This window comes from Giraffa tippelskirchi, chromosome 5, assembly GCF_054371585.1.
Source record: "Giraffa tippelskirchi isolate mGirTip1 chromosome 5, T2T-mGirTip1v1.2.pri, whole genome shotgun sequence".
NCBI classification, from domain to species: domain Eukaryota; kingdom Metazoa; phylum Chordata; class Mammalia; order Artiodactyla; family Giraffidae; genus Giraffa; species Giraffa tippelskirchi.
In genome coordinates this window covers 103135772-103157344 of record NC_137279.1, presented here as the reverse complement: position 1 = coordinate 103157344, position 21573 = coordinate 103135772, and the positions used below count along the sequence as shown (strand labels likewise).

Genomic DNA, 21573 nt, shown 5'->3' with positions numbered 1-21573 from the left:
TATCACCAGCTTCCACGTGCAGAGTGCTTTCTGCCACCAGGCACTATCTAAGGGGTTTATTTGTACTACATATATATCTCAGGGAGGTGAGGAAACAGGCTGGGTGGTCACCTGTCTAAGATGGGAGGTGGAAAAGCCACTTTTCAGATTCAGTTCTCTAACTTACGAATCTGTGTTCCTGCCACCAAACCTCTCAACTTTGGCTTTTATAAAAAACCAAGAAATTGGAAATGTGGCAGTGAAAATCATTAGAGGGTTGGGATGCCTTGGTTATTTTATCACGGGGAAAGAAAGTAAAAGACGTCCTTGACTCTTAGAGTAAAAATTGATCTTTTTAAGGAGACGGCTGACCACTGATTACCACTCCAAATGTAAAGGCTTGAATTTCGGTAAGGAAAAGCCTAGAGAGAGATTACGAAGCATGCTTTTCAACTGAACACTGGTGAAAAGATTCTGAAAGAGGTGGAAGAAAGGAGTCCAAGTCTCTGACTCCAGTCTGAGGATGAAGGCCCCTTGCTTCACACCAGGTGCTCCTAGTTCAGTTCTCTCTGATTTCTCTTTTGAACTCTGAAGTGACTCTGCTTGGCATCCTGTGGGCAAATGTGTTAGCACAGATCCTCCATCACCAGGCACTTTATTTTTTTCTGAATCCAGGTAGTGAGGGCAGAGCTCCCAGGAGCACACTGGAGCACCTCGAGGGGGTCAGGGCGAAGCAAACCTTGGATCACGCTCAAAGCCAGACCCCCAGCACTCTCTCTCTGTTTCTAGGCCCCTGTGTCTGTTTCTGAGGGTCCTTCTGTGTTTCTGTCCATGTCTCTCTGTTCAGCTCCCTCTGTGCCTCTCTGCGTCTTTCTGACCCTTTCCATGTATTTCTCTCTCTCTCTCTTGCTGCCTTTCCACTCACCCTGGTGTCTCTGTCTCTCACCAACTTTCTGTTGGTCTCTGTGCCTGTTTGAGTCTCCCTGTGTCTATGACTGTTTGTCTCTCTGCCTCATTCTTTCTTCTCCTTCCTCCTCCCTCACCTCGCCACTCACCTCACGATACTACAGCCATGGCCACGGCTCCCTGAAGGAGACTCGTGAGCTCCTGGAGGGGCAACTGTGCTGCTCTTCTGGGGCTGCTGCTCCGCCTTCTACCACCTCACACTTCGTGGAGCCTTTACTATGTTCCGGGAGCTGTTCCAGGCATTCAAGTCACCCCCATAATAACCCTGTGAAGTGACTGTCATTATCCTCAGTTCCAGGAGAAAACAAAGGCGGAGAGTTGTCATGTCCTGGAGCCCCGCAGCAAATAAGTGATAGAGATAGGATTTGACCACCCAAGATGGTCTACTCTAAATAGAGGCTCTCGGTCATTATAGTCATTGAAAGTGTTAGTCCCTCAGTCGTGTCCAACCCTTCGCAATCCCATGGACTGTAGCCCGCCAGGCTCCTCTGTCCATGGGACTCTCCAGGCAAGAATACTGGAGTGGGTTGCCATTCTTTTCTCCAGGGGATCCTCCCGACCCAGGGATTGAACCCGGGTCTCTCGTGTTACAGGCAGATTCTTTACCATCTGAGCCACCAAGTTTGCACCATTGTAGTCGTTAGGCTCAATTTATTTGTTAAAAAACCCTATGGGCCAAGTACATTCATTCAGATTGTCTTGTTTAATTACCAGAGCTTTCCTAAGTAATAAGGATGTATATCCCCACTGGCAAGTTTGACTGAGCGACTGAACTGAACTGAACTGATCCCCACTGGACAGATAAGAAAACCTCTTCAGGGGTGAAGTAACCTACTGAAGACACTCACGGGGAATGAGGAGGGACCTGGGAGAGGGGCCAGTGCCCAGAAGCCCTAGAATCTTGATCCCGCCACTCATGGTCCTAGACCTCCTCATCCATACACATGCAGTGTCAGGAGGTTTTGGCTCCTAACATCCCACCTGGATGACTAATAGTCTTTTTACTACACTATTTACTAGAAGTTTGGCCTTGGGGACATTATTTAAACTCTTTTAGTTTTGGTTTTCTTGTTTATATACTGAATCATAGGATTATTGGGAGGATTAAGTGGGATAATGCATGTACAATGATTAGCACTGAGTATCTAGTAATTGTCAAAAAATAGTAACTACTTAATAAATTGTAGCTATCAAACTAATCACATTATCATTATAACCCATGTAATATGTTTTGAAAATAGTAACTAGTTAGGATGTTTTTTGTTTTGCTTTTTTAACTTTTTATTTTCTACTGCAGTATAGCCAATCAACAATATTGTGATAGTTTCAGGTGAACAGTAAAGGAATTCAGCCATATATATATGTGTGTGTGTATATATATATGTCTGTATGTGTATCCATTCTCCTCCAAACTCCCCTCTCATCCAGACCGACACATAACCTTGCTCAGAGTTCCCTGTGCTGTACAGTAGGTCCTTGTTGCTAATCCATTTTCAATATAGCAGTGTGTACATGTCCATTCCAAACTCCTTCACTGTCTCTCCTCCCCCCACCTTCCCCCCCTTTTTGGACAGCTCACTCTCCATGGCACAGTTTGGGCAAATTTCAAGCCCCCTCAGGGAAGCCAGGGCCAGAGCAGCAGGGCACTAACTACCCAGGCCTTTGATTAGAAATGGCCATGGAATGTGGCCCGCTGGGGCAGCCTCTCCCAATCTTTCACATGCTAGCATGTTCCAGAGAAAGTGGTTGAGTTCCCCAGGTTCTGAATGGCCATAGATGGTCAAGAGAGCTGGTAGCTGGACCCACAGTCTTCAGCCACGAGCATCCACATGAGGCCCCAAGAACCCTGCTTCTCTTTGTATCTGCTTCCCGTCACTCTCTCCCCTGGCCTAGGTATTCCTGCTGGGAGAAGTGCTGGGTCATGTGCAGCCCTGGGCCCTCTCAAGAGGCCTCTTCTCAACAGAAGTGCTGCTCAGGCGAGTTTCTTCACTCCCTGTACCACATACGACACCGGCAGGGCCTCTGCAGACTGTCAAAGCAGCCAGGATAACTTATTCTTAGCTCGTATATGCAGCTTTCTTCCCCTGCTTTCTCCACTGGTAGATTCTACGGTATTGCTTACTACCTCACAGATGTGTTACTTCGGTATTTTATTTATAAAATATTTTATTTTTGTTTGTTTATTTATTTGTCTGTGCCCGGTCTTAGTTGCAGCATGTGGGATCTTAGTTCCCTGACCAGGGATTGAAGCCGGCTGCCTGCATTGGGAGCACAGAGTCTTAGCCACTAGACCACAAGGGAAGTCCTGACATGTGACTTTATATTTGATGCTGGGCCTATATGTGTGTTGGAGCCATCTCTCCAACTAGTCTGTATGTTCTTTGCAAACTGGAATTCCCCAATATGTTCAAATAGGAAAACAATGCACAAAACACTGTGTAGTTCTGATTATAGTTATCATTTCTTGACTGCCAGGTGTCAGGTACTTTAAATACATTACCTCCAACCTTCACAATAAACTTGCAAAATAATTATTATAATCTACATTTGATTGATGATGGTTTCACTATGGCTTACAACCATACAAAGAACATTAACTGTGGGCTCAATTCCAGCTTAGTGACAGATACTCACCACCCAGGACTTCAGTGCTGGCTACACAGCTCATCAGAAAAACCAGCCACATGCTTTTCGGAGCCATCTTCCTGTTCCCCCAGGGACAGAAGTGCTTCAGGAAGCACGGATCTCAGAGTCCTTGTCAGTTTTCCTTGATACTCCTGGATTCACTCAGATCTGAAATTTCAACACATTTGCACTAGTGAAGTGGACTCAGGAATTTATAAAAGCCAAATCATGTTAGTAAATGCATGCTTCTCAGTCGCTCTGTTGTGCCCAATTCTTTGTGATTCCATGGACTGTAGCCTGCCAGGCTCCACTGTCCATGGGATTTTTCAGGTAAGAATAGTGAAGTGGACTGCCGTTTCCTCCTCCAGGGGATGTTCCTAACCCAGGGATCAAATATGTGTCTCCTGCATTTCCTGCACTGGCAGACAGATTCTCTACCTCTGTGCCACCTAGGAAGCCCAAATCATAAATGAAGGAAAAATTTTTCTCTGGCTAAACCCAAATTATACAACAAAGGGAATTTGAAAAGATACCTGCATCTCAATGTCCATTTCACACTGTTTACAATAGACAAGACATGAAGAAAGTGAAAGTCACTGAGTAGTGTCCAACTCTCTGCGACCCCATGAACTATACTGTTCATGGAATTCTCCAGGCCAGAATACTGAAGTGGGTAGCCTTTCCCTTCTCCAGGAGGTCTTCCAAACCCAGGGATTGAACTCAGGTCTCCTGCATTGCAAGTGGATGCTTTACCAGTTGAGCCACCAGGGAAGCCCCCAGACAAGACATAGAAGCAACCTAAATGTCCATCAACAGATGAATGGATAAAGAAGATGTGATGTACCTAGATATTATCATACTAAGTGAAGTAAGTCAGAAAGAGAAAGACAAATACCATATGATATCACTTACATGGAATCTAAAATATGAAACAAAGGAACTTACAAAACAGGAAGCGATTCACAGACTTAGGAGACAAACTTATGGCTACCAAAGGGGAAAGGTATGGGGAAAGGGTAAACTGAGAGTTTGGGATTGATATATACAGAGTATCTTAAAAATAGATAATCAACAAGCATCTACTGTATAGCACAGGGAGCTCCACTTTACTAATAATAATAATTCTGCTTTTCTGTAATAACCCAAATGGGAAAAGAATTGGGAAAAGAACATATGCATATACGTATAACTGAAACACTTTGTTGTACACCAGAAACTAACAGCATTATAAATCAACTATACCCTGGTGCTGGGAAAGACTGAAGGCAGGAGGAGAACGGGATGACAGAGGATGAGATGGTTGGAAGGCATCACAGACTCAATTGACATGAGTTTGGGCAAGCTCCAGGAGATGGACAGGGAAGCCTGGTATGCTGCAGTCCATGGGGTGGCAAACAGTCAGACATGACTGAGCGACCTAACAACAACATACTTCAATAATAAATAAATAAATAGGAATCTCAAGCTAAATATAAGGATTAGGAAATTTTATCTTATGCCAGGCCTCTGAGCCAATGCCAAAGATCTAACTCTGCTGGGCTGAATGGTTTCAAGTCTGAAAGCTTTTGGTATACTCTGGAGAGCCCGCCCTTGCTATTTTCATGACAGCCAGCAGAGGGCGTCGAAAGCAAGCTTTCTCTCAGATGAGGCAGTATTTGAGCTTTAATAGTTTAAGTCAATCAAGTCAATCCCAACCGTGAGTTTTTTAACGTTAGAATTAAAACTGAATATGTTATCTAATATCTCCACTTTACAGTCGAGAAAACCTGAGGTATGAAGTCATTTTCTTATTATCACTCCAGCTATAACAAGATTTCCTGACTTTTGTTCAACTTTCTTCCCTTTACACTTAGGAGAGATATCACACTTCAAAAAAAATAATTTTATCTTTTCCTGTGACTAAATAGTACACAAATTATTAAAACATCACTGAAAAACTAGAGAATACGAAATAATCTTCCAGAGAAACAACTGAGTGAAGAGCTTATTAACATTTTTCTAGGCATGTGTTGTTTACATAATTTTGTATAGAGTCATATAATTCTGTAACCTGGTTTTATTTCTCAGAAACAGATCGATTGTAATAAACCTTCTTCCACTCACATAACTTTTATGAAGTTTTGCTTCTCTCTTGAGTATAAATTCACATACGTGAGAGCCCGCTAAGTTGCTTCAGTCGGGTCTGACTCTTTGCAACCCTATGGACCGTAGCCTGCTAGGCTTCTCTGTCCCTAGAATTCTCTGTCCATGGGATTCTCTAGGCAAGAACACCGGAGTGGGTTGCCATGCCCTCCTCCAGGGGATCTGCTGGACCCAGTAATTGAACTCTTGTCTCTTACGTCTCCTGCATTGGCAGGTGGGTTCTTTACCACTAGCGCTACCTGGGAAGTCTGGGTTGTAATTTCACAGAACACACAAATTGTCACATTGATATTCTTGGCCAAAATACCCTCTGAACCTAGACGAGTAGGAGGGAGGCTCAAGAAGGAGGGGATATACATATACTCATAGCTAATTCAGGTTGTTGTACAGCAGAAACAAAGACAACATTGTAAAGCAATTATAATCCAATTAAAAAATAAATTTAAAAGAATTTTAAAAATGCCCTCTGAATTGGCTGTACTGTGTGTTCATTCTAACACTAGTGGGCAGGAATCCTGCTTCCCCCAGCCCTTAATGAACACCTGATTTGTCAATTTTTTTTTCTTGCTAATTTTGGTATATTAAAGAAAAACTTCATTTTAAAAATACTGATAAAGTTGAATGTCTTTTTATATAATGATTAGCTTTTAAAATTTCTTTTATGAATATTTGGTTTACAGCTTTCCACAGCTTATTGTTGGATTTTTTGTCTTTTTCCTCAGGAATTTGGAGGGCTTTCTTTGTATATTTGTTGTCTTTTGTATCTTACTACAAATATTTCCCAGTTTGTATTTTCTCTTGTTTACAATATATTTTTTTGCCTACTAAAAATTTCAAAAATTGTCATAGTTATCATCTCCTTTATAACTTTTGGAATTTATATTTGAAAAACTGGCCATTGCCATCCACATAAGATTAAAATATCTACCTCTATTCTATTTTCATCCATTTAGACAGCTACTTTAGTGTAAGCATGGCGTTGGGACCAAGATTTTTCTCCCAAATTATTACTAAAATGAATAATTCACTGCATTTTTATTTGAGCACACTTTATGATCCCCAAATCAGCATACATGTTCTAACTCTCAAATAATAGATTGTTTAAGGGAAATGGTGGAACAGAGTATTTGAAATGGAAACTTTCCCAGAAAATCTAAAGATTAGGTCCATATGGACACTTTGACACAGCGTTGATAAGGAGGGAAACAAAAGAGTGAAGAGTGTGTGGCTGTGAGGACCTCTCTGTCTCTCTTTTAATTATGGTATTCAGTTCAGTTTAGTTCAGTTGCTCAGTCGTGTCCGACTCTTTGCGACCCCATGAATCGCAGCATGCCAGCTTCCCTCTCCACAAACTCCCGGAGTTTACCCAAACTCATATCCATCGAGTCGGTGATGCCATCCAGCCATCTCATTCTCTGTCGTCCCCTTCTCCTGCCCCCAATCCTTCCCAGCATCAGGGTTTTTTCAACCCTGCAATTAATTCCCCTGAGGAGCCTCCATTCCAAAAGTGATAGAGGTATTTTGGCTGTCCTGTACCCGCTTCAAGATACAAATGGTAAAAACTTCGCTCTCAGGTCAACAATCTGGGGAAGGGAGGTTCAGCATCTTTTTAAATATAGTCCTCCCCACTTATCTGCAGGGAATACGTTCTAAGACCCCCTGAAACCACAGATATTAGAGAATCCTATATATACTGTTTTTCCTATGCTAATCAGCGTGGTGGGAGTGGGGGTGGAAGGAAGCAGTACAATGGACAAAGGGATGACCCGCCTCCTGGGTGGGAATAAGCAGGATCATGCTAGATTTCATCAGGATGCTCAGAACAGAGCATGGCACAATTTATAATTTATGACTTTTGTATTTTTGGAGTTTACCATTTAATATTTTCTGACCCCAGCTGACTGAGGATAGCAAACTTCGAAGAGTGCCACCAGGATAAGGCAGGGGCACTACTGTAACCTATAACTGAATCTTAACAAATCGGCATTCATTGAACGCTCCCATGTCATCCAATTTAATCCCCATAACTGGGCTGCATTCCAGATATCATTAGCTTATTTTGCACATGAAGACCCTAAAGTTTATGGAGATTAAGTATCTATCCTACAGTTTCACAGCTTCTAGATTGCTGAGCCAGGATTTAACTCAACACTATTTGAGACCAAAGCCAATGCTCTTTATAAGACAAGAAAGGAAATAAGTAATTTAAATTAAACAAAACAGCAACACAAGCACGATTAACATGTTTGGAACTATAACTTGTCCTTTCTGGCCCAGTTAAAAGATGGCAAAGAAAAACAGATATTCAAAGAAAGCCCTGTGCTCTCAACGGCATGGAGGATTAATTACCTGTTTGGCATTCAAGGCTCTGAGGACCCCTGCCTTCTTCAGTGTCCTTAGAGATCCCAGGCAGTTTCTGAAGTTCTTATATCTTCTTGCCTCAGGAATTATATGATGTTTGCTTTAATCACACAGTGGTGATGTTTACAAACAGTAGCCATCCATAAAAGTCTTATCTACAGTCAAAGTGAACTGTATGAGATATGAATTGAGAACATATCTAAGTTGTGTTTTAATTATTTAAGAGAACCTCTCCCTAATTACAAATAGAGTCTTTTTTTTACAACCCATCTTAGCAATATCCTGTAAGTTGTGATGGAAGAAAATTACACGTATTGAAGGATAGGAAAGTAATTTTGGTTTATATATGATTTAACTGAAATTTACACTAACTAGAATAGCTTATTTGCAGAAATAGAGTTACAGATGTAGAAAACAAGCACAGTTATCGGGGGATAGCAGGGGAGGGATTAATTGTCATTTCCTTCTCTGGCAGATCTTTGCAACCCAGGCTGGATATATATATATATATATGTATAACTAATTCACTTGGCTGTTACACCTGAAGCTAACATAACATTGTAAATCAACTATACTCTAATAAATTTTTTTTCTGAAAATTATAAAACCCATCCTGTTTGTGACCTATTAAACCTGAAAATGTACATCTGTCTTAACCATTAAAGAAAAGAATGCATTTAATAATCAAAATGGAAAAACTGTGGTTCAGGCATCCGAAATGGAGCTGTAGGGGGGGCCATTGTGAATGTGGTTTCAGACATGTTCCTGTATCCCTGAGAACTTGAATTTTCTGAACTGTAGCAGAATCAAGGATACCACCAGCTACTTTCAAAATAATATCTGCTGGCAGTTGCCACTGCAACCTCGTGACCTCAATATCTCCCCTTGTAACTGTGCAACTATTTAGTGCCCCAACCAATCCTTGCTTAACAAACACCCTTACGTCTTGCCAGCTCCTGTTACAATTCTTGACAAACAACTTATGTAATTTTGCAATTTTGCCTTTATAAACCTCCCCCCATTTGTGATCTAGCAGAATACAGTTCGTGCTTCCTGAATCTGTGTCTCCTGGGCTATAGCCCTCATTGTGGCTCAAATAAAACTTTCTACTCCTATTATAGATTGTTTATTGATTATTTCCATTGATACCTGTTATAAGCCCATCTTCCTTTCCCTCTCTTTTCTAATCTCTCTTTTTATCTCTTCATATTGTTGATTTCTTTTAGTTTTCCTTTTTTCTATAAAGATGGCTTGCTTCCGCTCTGGAGAATCATGATGTTTCTATCCTTGCTGGAAGGATTTGTCATCGGGGCTGGATGTAGGTTATGTCCTCTGTGCTCTGCTTAAGGAGCACTTTACTCTCAAAAGTACAAATCACCCTCAGTGTGTTCCTGGTTCCCCCAGTACCTCCTGGAGCTCCTCCTTGTTTCTGAGGAACAAGTCACTGAAATTTTGTTCTAACACAGAGCAGCCATGTCAGAATAACTTGCAGTGGTAAAATATTTTACAATAAAGTGTTTTCACTTAAGTCATCAAGCGAGATCCTAACAGAATCTCTGGGAGTGAAGTAGGACATTACTCCATTTCACACCCTGGAAACTCGATGTAAGGAGAGATTAGGAAGCCTTGTTCCAGATTCCTTTGAACCAGAATCCAAGTTTAAAGTCACAGTCAGTGGTAGTGTTGAACATTGACTCTAACCCTTCTGACTCCCAATCTAGCTGTTTGTTGAATCACAGGCTTTTTTTTTTTTTTTAATAACCCATTTGGAAAGGGTCACAAGCTCTCCTCTCCTCTTATAGATAGCAAAGGATTAAACTATGCTGTAGGTTTCAGAGAGTATTCAACCTTAACTAGACTGCAACCTAGACAGACTATAATTTTAAGGCTGGAGAGAATAATGGTGCTTATCAACTTTTACTCTTTTACTCTACTGATGAGGAACCTGAGGCCCAGAGAAGTACTCTGCCTGGCTCAATTCACAGCTAGTTGGACTGAAGCTGATATCAGAAACCAGGCTTTCTTACTCCCAGTCCAGTATTTTTTTTATGATGCTACTCAGCCTTTGTTATTGGATTTTTTTCCAGCCTGTGTATAAATTCATAGTAGGACAGGGAAAACTAATGGTTCCGTGGTTACAAAGTTTACCTTAGAGGACCTCTGCCACTCTGATGATGCTCTGGGAGGGAAAAGCACAAGGCTTGGTTTCTGAAGGATCTTGGTTCAAATCCTAATTCTGTTTCCTACTCACGGTGTAACATTAGGCATACTCCTAAACCTCTTTGAGCCTCAGTTTCCTAATGGTATGTGGTAGGATATTACTAGATGAATTTTATTTTTTACATTACCTGTTAAACATAAGCCCCTTCCCCTTTAAGCAGTTGGATGGGGATTGCGTTTCTTATGTCTCCTGCATTGGCAAGTGGGTTCTTTACCACTAGCACCACCTGGAAAGCCCAGATGGATGGTGTGTGTGTGTGTGCGCTAAGTTGCTTCAGTTGTGTTTGACACTTTGAGACCCTATGGACTGTAACTCACCAGGTTTCTCTGTCCATGGAAGAGAAGTATTCTCCAGGCAAGAATATTGGAGTGGGTTGCCATGCCCTCCTCCAGGGGATCTTCCTGACCCAGAGATTGAACTCGAGCCTCCTGTGGCTCCAGCACTGCTAGCAGATTCTTTACTGCTGGGCCACCAGGGAAGTTCCAGATGGATGGTACATTTCTGAAAAGAGGAGGGTGGTTAAAAACACATCAAAACAAATTTTCTGATGGAAAGTAGAAATATCACCTCTTGGCATATAGCCACAAATATAATATCCAGTAAGTTCTCATCGAGTCATGACACACTGGTACAAATGCCCAATAGGATTTTTCTATGATAATGGATATGTCCCAATCTGGGCTATCAATGCTTTAGCCACTAGCCACATACAGCCATCCAGGACTTGAAATAAGGCTAGTGAGAATGAGGAGTTGAATTTTTTAATTTTATTTAATTTTTGTCAATTAAATTTAAACAGCTTCATGTGGTTAGTGGCTACCACACCAGACAGGAAAGACCAAGAAGATGGGGGTGGATGGGGGTGGATATCGAAGGAGGTTGATATGAAACAGAAAAGAATTTGCTGTTATTTTTGGGAAGCTTAGAAACAGAGAGCAGCTTCATAGAAGTAAGTCCTGATAACGTGAAGGAATTGTGAGAAGTTTTGGAGGAAAGCTATTGCTTTTGTTCACTCACTAAATCATGTCCAACTCTTTGCGAACCCACAGACTACAGCATGCCAGGCTTCCTTGCCCTTCACTATCTCCCAGAATTTGCTCAAATTCATGTCCATTGGGTTGGTGATGCCATCCAACCATCTCATCCTCTATTGCCCCCTTCTCCTCCTGCGCTCAATCTTTCCCAGCAGTAGGGTCTTTCCAACGAGTCAAATTTAATTAGATCGCCAAGCTGACACCTAGGTTTCACTTTAGTAAGAAATTTTCATCATATCTGCAGGATGTTTTTTTGACTCCAGTTTCCCTGTTTGAAATGTGAATGGCAGAGATCCCTTTGCCTTCTTCTTCAAATGACCAGTGAACTCCATTTTGAGTTTGATAGTAAAGCTTTTCATTGCTTCATCATTTCAGGTCAAGCAGAAATTGTCTTCAGCTTTAGTGTGACAGCAACTTACTTAATACCCATTTTAACTAATGAGCAGTTTCATACTTTACTCTTGGTGGAAGATTTTTTTGGAAAAAGGTCAATTACTTTTTGACAGCTAAACATTTCAGTACTAGTAGACTTGCATGAAAAAAGAACCACAGTCAGGCAGGGGCAGTGGAGTGGAGAGCACCTAATGGATGATCAGAGAAAGAGATGATTTTTTTTAAGGTGCTTTAGGAGAATGTGAAAAGGAAAGTCTGGTAGAGGGATTTGGAAAAATCTGAAGGGACTAACATATAATAAGAAGGTGAGTCTTGAAATGCTTTCCAATCCTACCTTTTAAGAAAACAGCATAAACCATTCATTATTTTAAGAAACTATCAGAATTCCTCCTTTTCCCCTAAGGTGCAAATTTTTACAACCTTGGGCTTTGTCCTATTATATTTGACAGAGATGTTGACCCTGAGTACTACTGCAAAAAAGCCCTGTAATATCCCATAATATTGGAACAATTGGTATCAGTAAGAGAGAGGAAATGAGTCACCGAGGAGGTGCTCATTAACTTTTACAGCCAGTCTGGAGAAACTCTAGTCTTGACGACATAGAGTTTATGGCCACCCACCCAGCCCCCGCTGTAGTGGACAGGTGGTATATTGCAATCTCCTCTTCTCCACATTTCCTGGGCAAAATGTTGTCTATACTTGTGACAGGTTTTGCCAGGTACAAAGCATCAGTTGATTTGCCCAAGAAACACAATGGAAGTTATGCCACCGAATTGTAAACTGAAAAGTCTATACATCCTTAGCTCTCTTCTTCATCCTTCAGTGTGTTCAATCCAGGCTTTATTTCCTCTGTGATCCCTACCCTAAATCAGCCCCTCTTTTGTAAGAAGATTTCCCTTATTGTATGGAAATTATTTATTTGTGGGCATGGATCCCACTCTCAAGAACAGGAATGTGACTTGATCTCTATCTCTTTGTCTGGCACTTGGGTGGTGTTCAAAATGTGTTTGCTGGACCAAACTCAATATATTAAAGCCTCCAAGATTCTTCACACATAAAAGATACACAATATACATTAGTTTCCATTTTTTATATTTTCTGAATAATGTATGCATACATAGAGATGTGAAAAGATTATAATAATAGCAGGCACCCCCTGGTGGCTCAGATGTTACAGAGTCCACCTGCAATGCAGGAGACCCAGGTTTTCATCCCTGGGTTGGGAAGATCCCTTGGGAAAGGAAATGGCAACCCATCCCAGTATTCATGCCTGGAGAACTCCATGGACAGAAGAGCCTGGCAGGCTACAGCTCATGGGGTTGCACGGCTGAGTTAAAAGATAATTCATTTTTGAGGTGGGGGGTCGTCTTCAAACATATTAACGTGGGGCTTCCCCGGTGGTTCAATGGTGATGAATCTGCCTGTCAATGCAGGAGACACAGGTTTGATCCCTGGTCTTGGAAGATCCTGGATGCTGCAGAGCAGTGAAGCCTGTGCACCACAACTATTGAATGTCTGCTCTAAAGCCCAGGAACCACAACTACTGAGCCCATGTGCAGCAACTACTGAAGCCTGAGCACCATAGAGCCTGAGTGCCACAGTGAGAGAAGCCACCACAGTGAGAAGCTGGCACACCACAACTAGAGAGCAGCCCCTGCTCACTGTAACTAGAGAAAATAAATAAAGAAATAATATTCAAAATAGACATTACCTTGATAAGAAAATGGGGATGATAATTAAGACCCTTAGGATGTTTATTAGTAGGCTGGAAGCATAAAACATATATAGGCATACCTTGGAGGTATTGTGGGTTTAGTTCCAGTCCACCACAATAAAAGCAAATATCACAGTAAAGCAAGTCACACGAATTTTTTTGTTTTGCAGTGTGTATAAAAGCTATGTTTACACTACACTGCAGTCTATTAAGTGTACAATAGTATTATGTCTAGAGAACAATGTACAGACCTAAGTAAAAATACTTTATTGCTAAAAAATGCTAAACAACATCTGAACGTTCAGAGAGTCATAATCTTTTTGCAGGTGGAGGGTCTTGCCTCAATATTGAGGGAAGTAGACTGATCTGGGTAATGGTTGCTGAAGACTGGGGCTTCTGGAATAATTTCCTAAAATAAAAAAGAATGAAGTTTGCCACATTGATTGACTCTGTCTTTCATCAGTCATTTCTCTGTAGCATGCAGTGTTGCTTGATAGTATTTTACCCACAGTAAAACTTCTTTCAAAATCAGAATCAATCGTCTTGAACCCTGCCACTGTTTTATCAACTGAGTGTATGTTATATCTGAATAGTTCGCTGTCATTTCAGCAATCTTCGTAGCATCATCTTGAAGAGTAGATTCTATCTCAAGAAACTACTTCCTTTGCTCATCCATAAGAAGCAACTCCTCATCCATTTTATCATGAAATTACAGCAATTCAGTCACATCTTCAGTCTCCACTTCTAGTTCTGCCATTTCCACCACATATGCAGCTACTTCCTTCACTGAAATCTTGAACCTCTCAAATTCATCCATAAAGATTGGAATCAACTTCTTTCAAACTTTCATTAATATTGATATTTTGACCTCTTCCAATGAATCACAAATGTTCTTAATGGCATCTAAAATTGTGAATCCTTTTCAGAAGACTTTCAATTTATTCTGCCCAAATCCATCAGAGGAATCACTATTGATGGCAACTATAGCCTTACAAAATGTATTTCTTAAGTAATAAGACTTAAATGTTAAAATCATTTCTTGATCAATGGGCTACAGAAAGGATTTTGTGTTAGCAGGCATGAAAACATCATTTATTTCATTGTACATTGCCATCAATGTTCTTGGGTGACCAGACGCTTTTTCAATAAGCAATAATATTTTGAAAGGAATCTTTTTCTCTGAGCAATAGTTTTCAACAGTGTGCTTAAAATGTTCATTAAACCATGTTGTAAACAGGTCAACAGGCTGTTGACCTGTCATCAAGGTTTTGAGGTCTCGTTTATAAAGGAGACGCAGTGTAGCTTTAATATAATTCTTTTTTTAATTTATTTTTTTAATTGAAGGATAATTGCTTTACAGAATTTTGTTGTTTTCTGTCAAATGTCAACATGAGTCAGCCATCGGTATACATATATCCCCTCCCTTTTGAACCTCCCTCCCATCTCCCTCCCCATCCCACCCCTCTAGGTTGATATAGAGCCCCTCTTTGAGTTTCCTGAGCCATACAGAAAATTCCAATTGGCTATCTATTTTACATATGGTAATGTAAGTTTCTGTGTTACCCTTTCCATACATCTCACCCTCTCCTCCCCTCTCCCCATGTCCATGAGTCTGTTCTCTATGTCTGTTTCTTCACTGCTTCCCTGTAAATAAATTATTCAGTACCATTTTTCTGGATTCTGTATATGTGCATTAGAATATGATACTTATCTTTCTCTTTCTGACTCACTTCACTCTGTATAATAGGTTCTAGGTTCATCCACCTCATCAGAACTGACTTAAATGCATTCTGTTTTATGGCTGTAATATTCCATTGTGTATATGTACCACAACTTCTTTATCCATTCATCTGTCGATGGACATCTAGGTTGCTTCCATGTTCTAGCTATTGTACATAGTGCTGCAATGAACAACAGGATACATGTGTCTTTTTCAACCCTGGTTTCCTCAGGGTATATGCCTAGGAGTGGGATTGCTGGGTCATATGGTGGTTTTATTCCTAGTTTTTTAAGGAATCTCCATGCGATCTTCCACAGTGGCTGTATCAATTTACATTCACACCAACAGTGCAAGAGTGTTCCCTTTTCTCCACACCCTCTCCAGCATTTATTGTTTGTGGGCTTTTTGATGAGGGCCATTCTGATTGGTGTTAGGTGATATCTCATTGTGGTTTTGATTTGCATTTCTCTAATAATGAGCAATGTTGAGCATCTTTTCATGTGTTTGCTAGCCATCTGTATGTCTTCTTTGGAGAAATGTCTGTTTAGGTCTTTTTCCCACTTTTTGTTTGGGTGGTTTGTTTTTCTGGCATTGAGCTGTATGAGCTGCTTGTATATTTGGGAGATTAATCCTTTGTCAGTTGTTTCATTTGCTATTATTTTCTCCCATTCCGAGGGTTGTCTTTTCACCTTGCTTATAGTTTCCTTTGCTGTGAAAAAGCTTTTAAGTTTAATCAGGCCCCACCTGTTTACTTTTGTTTTTATTTCCATTACTCTAGGAGTTGGGTCATAGAGGATCTTGCTTTGATTTATGTCATCGAGTGTTCTGCCTATGTTTTCCTCTAAGAGTTTTATAGTTTCTGGTCTTACATTTAGGCTTTAATTCATTTTGAGTTTATCTTTGTGTATGGTGTTAGGAAGTGTTCTAATTTCATTCTTTTATATGTAGCTGTTCTGTTTTCCCAGCACCATTTATTGAAGAGGCTGTCTTTGCCTCATTGTATATTCTTGCCTCCTTTATCAAAAATAAGGTACCCATAGGTTCATGGGTTTATTTCTGGGCTTTCTATCTTGTTCCATTGATCTATATTTCTGTTTTTGTGCCAGTACCATACTGTCTTGATGACTGTTGCTTTGTAGCATAATCTGAAGTCAGGAAGGTTGATTCCTCAAGCTCCATTCTTCTTTCTCAAGACTGCTTTGGCTATTCAGGGTCTTTTGTGTTTCCATATGAATTGTGAAATTTTTTGTTCTAGTTCTGTGAAAAATGCCATTGGTAATTTGATAGAGATCTCAATGAATCTGTAGATTGTGTTTGGTAGTATAGTCATTTTCACAATATTGATTCTTCCTACCCAGGAACATGGAATATCTCTCCATCTGTTTATGTCGTCTTTGATTTCTTTCATTGGTGTCTTTTAATTTTCTGTGTACAGTTCTTTTGTCTCCTTAGGTAAGTTTATTCCTAGATATTTAATTCTTCTTGTTGCAATGCTGAATGGGATTGATTCCTTAATTTCTCTTTCTGATTTTTCATTGTTAGTATATAGAAATGCAAGTGATTTCTGTGTACTGATTTGTATCCTGCAACTTTGCTAAATTCACTGATTAGCTCTAGCAATCTTCTGATACTATCTTTAGGGTTTTCTATGTACAGTATCATGTCATCTGCAAATAGTGAGGGCTTTATTTCTTCTTTTCTGATCTGGATTCCTTTTATTTCTTTTTCTTATCTGATTGCTGTAGCTAGGACTTCCAGAAACTATGTTGAATAATAGTGGGGAAAATGGACACCCTTGTCTTGTTCCTGATGTTAGAGGGGATGCTTTCAGTTTTTCACCATTGAGAATAATGTTTGCTGTAGGCTTATCATATACAGCCTTTACTATGTTGAGGTAGGTTCCTTCTATGCCCACTTTTTGAAGAGTTTTAATCATAAATGGGTGCTGAATTTTGTCAAAGGCTTTTTCTGCATATATTGTGATCTTCATATGGCTTTTATCTTTTAATTCATTAATATGGTATATCACACTGATTGACTTGTCTATATTGAAGAATCCTTGCATTCCTGGAATAAACCCAACTTGACCATGGTGTATGAGCTTTTTGATGTGTTGCTGAATTCTGTCTGCTAAAATTTTGTTGAGGATTTTTGCATCTATGTTCATCAGTGATATTGGCCTTTTTTTGTTTTCTTTTTTGTGTGTTGCCTTTGTCTGGTTTTGGTATCACGATGACGGTGGCCTTGTAGAATGACTTTGGAAGTGTTCCTTCCTCTGAAATTTTTTGAAAAAGTTTTAGAAGGATAGGCAATAGCTCTTCTCTAAATGTTTGATAGAATTCTCCTGTGAAGCCATCTGGTCGTGGGCTTTTGTTTTTGGGGAGATTTTGATCACAGCTTCAATTTCAGTGCTTGTAATTCAGTTGATCATAATTTCTGTTTCTTCCTGGTTCACTCTGAACTTTTCTAAGAATATGCCCCTTTCATCCAGATTATCTATTTTATTGCCATATAGTTGTTCATAATGGGCTCTTATCAGTTCAGTTCAGTTCAGTCGCTAAGTCATGTTGACTCTTTGCAACCCCATGAATCACAGCATGCTAGGCCTCCCTGTCCATCACCAACTCCCAGAGTTTACCCAAACCCATGTCCACTGAGTCGGTGATACCATCCAACCGTCTCATCCTCTGTCGTCCCCTTCTCCTCCTGCCCCCAATCCTTCCCAGCATCAGAGTCTTTTCCAATGAGTTAACTCTGCATGAGGTGGCCAAAATATTGGAGTTTCAGCTTCAACATCAGTCCTTCCAAAGAACAACCAGGACTGATCTCCTTTAGGATGGACTGGTTGGATCTTCTTGCAGTTCAAGGGACTCTCAAGAGTCTTCTCCAACACCACAGTTCAAAAGCATCAATTCTTTGGCGCTCAGCTTTCTTCACCTTCCAACTCTCACACTGATACATGACCACTGGAAAAACTATAGCCTTGACTAGACGGACATTTGTTGGCAAAGTAATGTCTCTGCTTTTAAATATGCTATCTAGGTTGGTCATAACCTTCCTTCCAAGGAGTAAGCATCTTTTAATTTCATGGCTGCAATCACCATCTGCAGTGATTTTGGAGCCCCAAAAAATAAAGTCTGACACTGTTTCCACTGTTTCCCCATCTACTTCCCATGAAGTGATAGGACCAGATGCCATGATCTTAGTTTTCTGAACGTTGAGCTTTAAGTCAACTTTTTCACTCTCCTCTTTCACTTTCATCAAGAGGCTCTTTAGTTCTTCTTCACTTCCTGCCATAAGGGTGGTGTCATCTGCATATCAGAGGTTATTGATATTTCTCCCGGCAATCTTGATTCCAGCTTGTGTTTCTTCCAGCCTGGCGTTTCTCATGATATAATCTGCATATAAGTTAAATAAGCAGGGTGACAATATACTGCCTTGACGTACTCCTTTTCCTATTTGGAACCAGTCTGTTGTTCCATGTCCAGTTCTAACTGTTGCTTCCTGACCTGCATACAGCTTTATCAAGAGACAGATCAGATGGTCTGGTATTCCCATCTCTTTCAGAATTTTCCACAGTTTATTGTGATCCACACAGTCAAAGGCTTTGGCATAGTCAATAAAGCAGAAATAGATGTTTTTCTGGAACTCTCTTGCTTTTTCGATGATCCAGTGGATGTTGGCAATTTGATCTCTGGTTCCTCTGCCTCTTCTAAAACCAGCTTGAACATCTGGAAGTTCATGGTTCATGCATTGCTGAAGCCCGGCTTGGAGAATTTGAAGCATTACTTTACTAGTGTGTGAGATGAGTGCAATTGTGCGGTAGTTTGAGCATTCTTTGGCATTGTCTTTCTTTGGGATTGGAATGAAAACTGACCTTTTCCAGTCCTGTGGCCACTGCTGAGTTTTCCAGATTTGCTGGCATATTGAGTGCAGCACTTTCACAGCCTCATCTTTCAGGATTTGAAATAGCTCAACTGGAATTCCATCACCTCCACTAGCTTTGTTCATAGTGATGCTTTCTAAGGCCCACTTGACTTCACATTCCAGGATGTCTGGCTCTAGGTGAGTGATCACAGCATCGTGATTATCTGGGTGATGAAGATCTTTTTTGTACAGTTCTTCTGTGTATTCTTGCCACCTCTTCTTAATATCTTCTGCTTCTGTTAGGTCCATACCAGTTCTGTTCCATGCCCAACTTTGCATGAAATGTTCCCTTGGTATCTCTAATTTTCTTGAAGAGATCTCTAGTCTTTCCCATTCTGTTGTTTTCCTCTTTTTTTGCATTGATTGTTGAGGAAGGCTTTCTTGTCTCTCCTTGCTATTCTTTGGAACTCTGCATTCAGATGGGAATATCTTTCCTTTTCTCTTTGCTTTTCACTTCTCTTCTTTTCACAGCTATTTGTAAAGCTTCCTCAGACAGCCATTTTGCTTTTTTGCATTTCTTTTCCATGGGGATGGTCTTGATCCCTGTATACTGTACAATGTCACGAACCTCTGTCCATAGTTCATCAGGCACTCTGTCTATCAGATCTAGTCCCTTAAATCTATTTGTCACTTCCACTGTATAATCTTTACAATAATTGTATCTGTATAATAATTGTATAATATTAAAATCTGTATATTAATTGTATTTCTGCATTGTCTGTTGTAACCTCTCCTTTTGCATTTCTAATTTTTTGGTTTGATTCTTCTCTGTTTCTTGATGAGTGTGGCTAAAAGTTTGTCAATGTTGATTATCTTCTCAAAGAACCAGCTTTTAGTTTAGTTAATCTTTACTATTGTTTCTTTCATTTCTTTTTCATTTATTTCTCTTTGGATCTTTATGATTTCTTGCCTTCTACTAATTTTGGGTTTTTTTTCTTCTTTTTACAGTTGTTTTAGGTGTAAAGTTAGTTTTCTATTTGATGTTTTTCTTGTTTCTTGAGGTAGGATTGTATTGCTATAAACTTCCCTCTTAGGACTGCTTTTGCTGCATCCCATAGGTTTTGAGTAGAGTATATCTCTCTCCATGGATACATCAGGAATAAACCTTCAGACACAGAAGTGCTTGCAGAATGCCAGCTGAGAGCAGACAGGAGTACCTAACCAGCAGAAAAGAATATATAGACCCACACAAAATTTGATGGAATCTTCGTTCCTGACCAGAGATCAAGCCCTGAGTCTTTGGAGTGGAAGCACTGACTCCAAGACTCTAGACTACCAGAGAACTAACACTAGGGGTATGAAATAGTGAGAACTTTTTGAAAAGAAAAGTTCTTTGATAGGTTTCCGCAAAGGAAACCACTGGAATACAAGACCTGGCATCACCCAACCACCAATAGCTCCCTGTGCAGGATGCTTCATCTAAACAGCAAACAAAACAAAAATACCAACCCAATCATCAGCAGACGGGATTACTACCTCACTCAGCCTTGCCCATCAGAGGAAAAACAAACAAACAAACAAACAAACAAAAACTCAGCAAAAATCTTACCCTATAAGAAGCATACACAAACCTTAGGAGGGCCAAACCAAAAGGAAGAAAGAATTCAACCTTGAAGCCTGGGAAAAGGAGACCTTAAACACAATAAGTTAAAAAAAATGATGAAAAGGCAGAGAAATACTACACATGTGAAGGAACAAATTAGAAATACAGAAGTCTGAGTAAATGAAGAGGAAATAGGCAAACTACCTGAAAAAGAATTCAGAATAATGATAGTAACAATGATCAAAAATGTTGAAAACAAAATGGAGGAAACTCAAGAATCAATTAACAAAGGCCTAGAAGAATTAAAGAATAAACTTACAGAGACACACAACCAATTACTGAAATTAAAAATACTCTAGAAGGTATCAATAGCAGAATATCTGAAGCAGAACAACAAATCAGTGAGCTGGAAGGTAAAATGGTGGAAATAACTTCTGAAGAGCAGAATAAAGTAAAAAGAATGTAAAGAACTGACGATAGTCTCAGAGACCTCTGGGACAATATCAAGTGCACCAACGTTTGAATTATAGGGGTCCCAGAAGAAGAAGAGAAAAAGAAAGGTATGAGAAAATTTTTGAAGAGATTATAGTTGAAAATTTCCTCAACATGGAAAAGGAAATTGTCAATCAAATCCAAGAGGCACAAAGAGTCTCATATAGGATAAACCCAAGGAGAAACAGGCCAAGATACATACTAATCAAACTAACAAAGACTAAACACAAAGAAAGAATATTAAAAGCAGCAAGGGAGAAGCAACAAGTAACATACAAGGGAAACCCCATATGCTTAACAGCCTATCTTTCAGCAGAAACTCTGCAGGCCAGAAGGGAATGGCAGGATATATTTAAAGTACTGAAAGGGAAAAGTCTACAACCAAGATTACTGTACACAGCAAGGATCTCATTCAAAATTGTGGGAGAAATAAAAAGTTTTTCAGACAAGAAGAAG

At 40.1% G+C, this 21573-nt stretch overlaps 1 protein-coding gene across 5 annotated transcripts in view; it reads right to left on the bottom strand.

Annotated features, from left to right (window-relative positions):
- Positions 1-21573, bottom strand: part of REG4 (regenerating family member 4) — a 112220-nt gene that overhangs the window by 48712 nt on the left and 41935 nt on the right. For 3 of the 5 annotated variants that reach the window (XR_014052520.1, XR_014052521.1, XR_014052522.1), the window contains exons 2-3: positions 10612-10795; positions 3580-3738 (exon numbers count right to left, since the gene is read on the bottom strand). Coding sequence is in view for 1 of the 5 variants with exons in the window: in XM_081486131.1 (XP_081342257.1) it covers positions 3580-3646 (67 nt within the window). In the remaining 4 variants the exon portion in view is untranslated. Of the gene's footprint in view, positions 1-3579; positions 3739-8061; positions 8245-10611; positions 10796-21573 lie in introns of those variants that run through there. The other 2 variants (XR_014052523.1, XM_081486131.1) reach the window with 2 other exon arrangements.